The sequence below is a fragment of the Rhagoletis zephyria genome, unplaced genomic scaffold, assembly GCF_001687245.7.
Source record: "Rhagoletis zephyria isolate East Lansing unplaced genomic scaffold, Rhagoletis_zephyria_1.1 Rzeph_scaffold_05142, whole genome shotgun sequence".
Taxonomy (NCBI): domain Eukaryota; kingdom Metazoa; phylum Arthropoda; class Insecta; order Diptera; family Tephritidae; genus Rhagoletis; species Rhagoletis zephyria.
In genome coordinates, this window is record NW_016162225.1 from 41,483 (window position 1) to 44,710 (window position 3,228).

The 3,228-nt window shown below is 38.9% G+C and overlaps 3 protein-coding genes across 3 annotated transcripts in view; 1 reads left to right on the forward strand and 2 right to left on the reverse strand.

The window, feature by feature from the left end:
• LOC108371673 (serine/threonine-protein phosphatase 6 regulatory subunit 3-like) overlaps positions 1-222 on the reverse strand; it is a 15,069-nt gene extending 14,847 nt beyond the window's left edge. Inside the window, exon 1 of the mRNA XM_017627278.1 lies at positions 217-222. Coding sequence (XP_017482767.1) covers positions 217-222 — 6 coding nt within the window. The remainder of the gene's footprint in view (positions 1-216) is intronic.
• A 282-nt stretch (positions 223-504) lies between these two features.
• LOC108371675 (methyltransferase-like protein 22) lies at positions 505-2,015 on the forward strand. Its single transcript, XM_017627280.1, has one exon. The coding sequence runs from the start codon at positions 1,037-1,039 to the stop codon at positions 1,895-1,897; it is 861 nt and encodes a 286-aa protein (XP_017482769.1). The 5' UTR covers positions 505-1,036; the 3' UTR covers positions 1,898-2,015.
• Pdss2 (Decaprenyl diphosphate synthase subunit 2) lies at positions 1,895-3,167 on the reverse strand (the record flags this gene model as incomplete). The annotated part of the gene is made up of 3 exons (XM_017627279.1): positions 1,895-2,316; positions 2,372-2,918; positions 2,978-3,167. Coding segments are annotated over 3 exons (1,009 nt in total), but the record flags the coding sequence as incomplete, so codon positions are not given.
• Positions 3,168-3,228: the final 61 nt, after the last annotated feature.

The window sequence follows — 3,228 nt, forward strand, 5'->3', positions numbered from 1 at the left end:
ACCAGCACGCTTTCTTTCAAATGAAAATATGGCTGTCAAACTATCGAATTGCCTGCAATAGATGTCAAGCAATAAGCGCTGACATATATTGCAGCACATGAGAAATAGGCGGTCTCCATTGGAAATATATTTTGTGACATAGTTTTCACGACATCAGTGTTTTCCTGTGGAGACAGGGCCTAAGGAACAGCTGATTTTTATTTGTAAACGCTTCACCTTCATTTCGGCGCCGTTCTACGTTCCTTTACGTCACGTCAGTTTTATCCTTGAGCGTCACGTACGCAAAGTACTCATTATGACGGGCTCTAAGTGATATTGGTGTGAATAAATGTTCAAAAATTTAATTTCTTTGATAGAACCACTTTTTTCGTGTTATGGATTTACGTTCTTTGGTTTGACTGAATTTTCAAAATCACTTGCGCTGTAACGTTTGACTTGACTTTAATATAAAGAGCATGTCAGACCTGGCAATCTTTAAAACTTTTCTACGCAATTCGCTGTCAAATTGAGAGACAAATTTTATTTCAACGTGTGAACAGCCAGAAAGACCTTTCTGTCACTTTTCGGAAATCAGTGTCAGAAATTAAAGTTGCAAGGTGTGACTCCAACAAAAAGCGCGCAAATCGATTTCGGAAATATATTTCAACTTGCTCATGTTGCACTAGCAACCTGCAATTCGCCTTTCGGAAATAAAAAACCTCTTTTGAAAGGCACTTTACATGCAAAGTGTGACTGCACATGCAACTGCTTTCTGAAATGTCTAAATTCGACAGCATTTTCGAAATATATTGCATTGCCACGTCTGACACGCTCTTAGTAACCGATTAAAGTCGATAATCATAGCCACAAAACAAAAATTATGCACTTTGTTTTGTTTGATTGTCAAGTTCAGAGTTATTTATAACATCAAAACAAATCACTACTAGGGCACTAAGTACTATGTACTGTATTGAAAAATGCTTCGTCTTACCATTTATTAAGGGCTTGCGGCAGAGGAAACACAAGGTATTATATAAACCAAATATAGGAACAAGACATGTACAAAGTGACCAGTGAAATCTATGAAGAGACCAACTACAACCCAGTCAAAGGCTCCAATGGTAGAGTTTTGTCCAAATTCAAATTCAACTACCCACCAGAGGATGAAATTTCCGCGTCTTCTAGCGGAACCATTGTCGATAAAGACGGAGACTTAGTGGTGCGACGAAAATCGGATTCTAAGCGAGCTGGTGTGATAAAAATAGAGCATTCTGAAGCCACGGAATTGCGTCTGGTGGGACTACAAGTTTGGCGTGGCGCATTGTTATTAGCCGATTATATTTTTCATAAGCGTGCCGAATTTCGTGGCAAAGTTGTGCTGGAGCTGGGTGCAGGCGTTGGATTGACCAGTATTGCTGCAGCTATCTATGCGCAACAGGTTGTGTGCACAGATGTGAATGTTGGCGGAATTTTAGATTTAATACGGGAAAACGTGAAGCACAATGTCGAACTGCTTCAAAAACCGAATACTATTGACGTTTTGGAATTGGATTTTCTAAAGCCTGTAAAAGAATTTTCTCCAGCGCTATTGGCGGCCATTAATAATTGTGACGTTGTGGTAGCGGCTGATGTAATTTATGACGATGACCTGACTAATGCATTCATACGAGTTTTAGATGCTTTGTTTGAGCATGGCAGATTATCAGGAAAAGATAAAACGGCGTATATAGCATTAGAGAAGCGATATGTTTTTACTCTGTCCGAGATGGATACTGTGGCGCCAATGTTTGAGTATTTCCTGAAGCAATCCATGCATAAGGCTTGGCTTCTCGAGTATATTGAAACAGATTTTCCACAATATTTTGATTATGATCGCTGCAGGCATTTAGTGCTGATGAAGGTAACACACGCTAAATAAGTAAAATTAAAAAAATAAGTATTTATTAGCTTAACATGTACGTAGTAGCAATACAAATAGTTGAAACAATAACCCGAATAATAGTTTAATAAACCACAAAAATTTGTGATAAAAATTGATTGTTTTTTCCGACTGCCTACAAATATCTTACAAATCCTGCATTGCTAGAATAATGTTTTCGAGGGCTGTGCGTGCATCAGTAGGAGGAAATTTTTCAAGCACTTCCATTGCAGCCGTCGTGTGCTTGCGTTGCAAGGCCTTGGTCTTTTCCAAACCTGGCCCAGATAGGATTGCTTTGTGTATCTTAGCATAGTCGATATTTTCAACCGATACTCGACCTTTTTCTATTTCATCATATAATGAAGAATCATATTCGAGATGAAATAGTACCGGCGCACTTACCAAGCTAAATGGAGTATCTGAAAATGATATTAGTCATAAAATGGACTTGTATAATATAAACAAGTATATTACCTATTGGCAGAGTACTACTTTGAAATGGCTCTGCATCCAAGCATGCTTGCCATGCCAACGACAAATGCTTACCGAACAAATAAGCTTGACGCTGCATATCTTCGCTTTGCCCAGCTAATTTTAAGGCACCCTGGCATGCTTTGCCTAGCAAACTACCAGCGTTTAATATATTGCGGCATTCCCACTCTTTTTCGGGTATGCCCATGACTTTTGAGATATTCATAGGTATCATAACATCGTTTACATCGAAATCAATGCTTTCTGTTGTAGCAGTACCATTGGTTTTTAGCGTTTCAGATCCCGGCTTACAAGGCAATGGATTATTTTGCTCATCACGTTCTCCAACAAATTGAGACTCTGAAAAATCTCGTACAGCTGATGAAATCAACTCCACTACTTCTTGATTGCGTAGATTAGCTAATTCAGCGCTAGAATGACCAAGCAAATAGTCCCCAGTCAGTAAACCTATTTTGTTACCAAACGCCATATCCTCATAAGTCGCTGTATCCTTTCCAGCCTCCGACGAAGGTTGTAAATTTACTAAACTCTGTTAATAAGAAAATGTCTTGAATCAAATTATCACAATACCATTTGTTTTAATCTTACATTGTGCACCAAATGCGAAATTCTAATCATCTCCGTAACTTCAGCCAGAGCGCGTTGAGAATGCAGCACACCTGCGCTTTTATCCTGTTCCATGTCCGGCACCGAAGGCGCATGGCCAGCGGCCTTGGATATAAGAAGCACAATTAAGCCCCAAGCCTGCATTGTATTTTTTCCATTGTAGAGTAGATGTCTGAAAACATTAGCAAATTAGTGATTCAACCAATCGAATATATAGTATAACTTTTAAATCC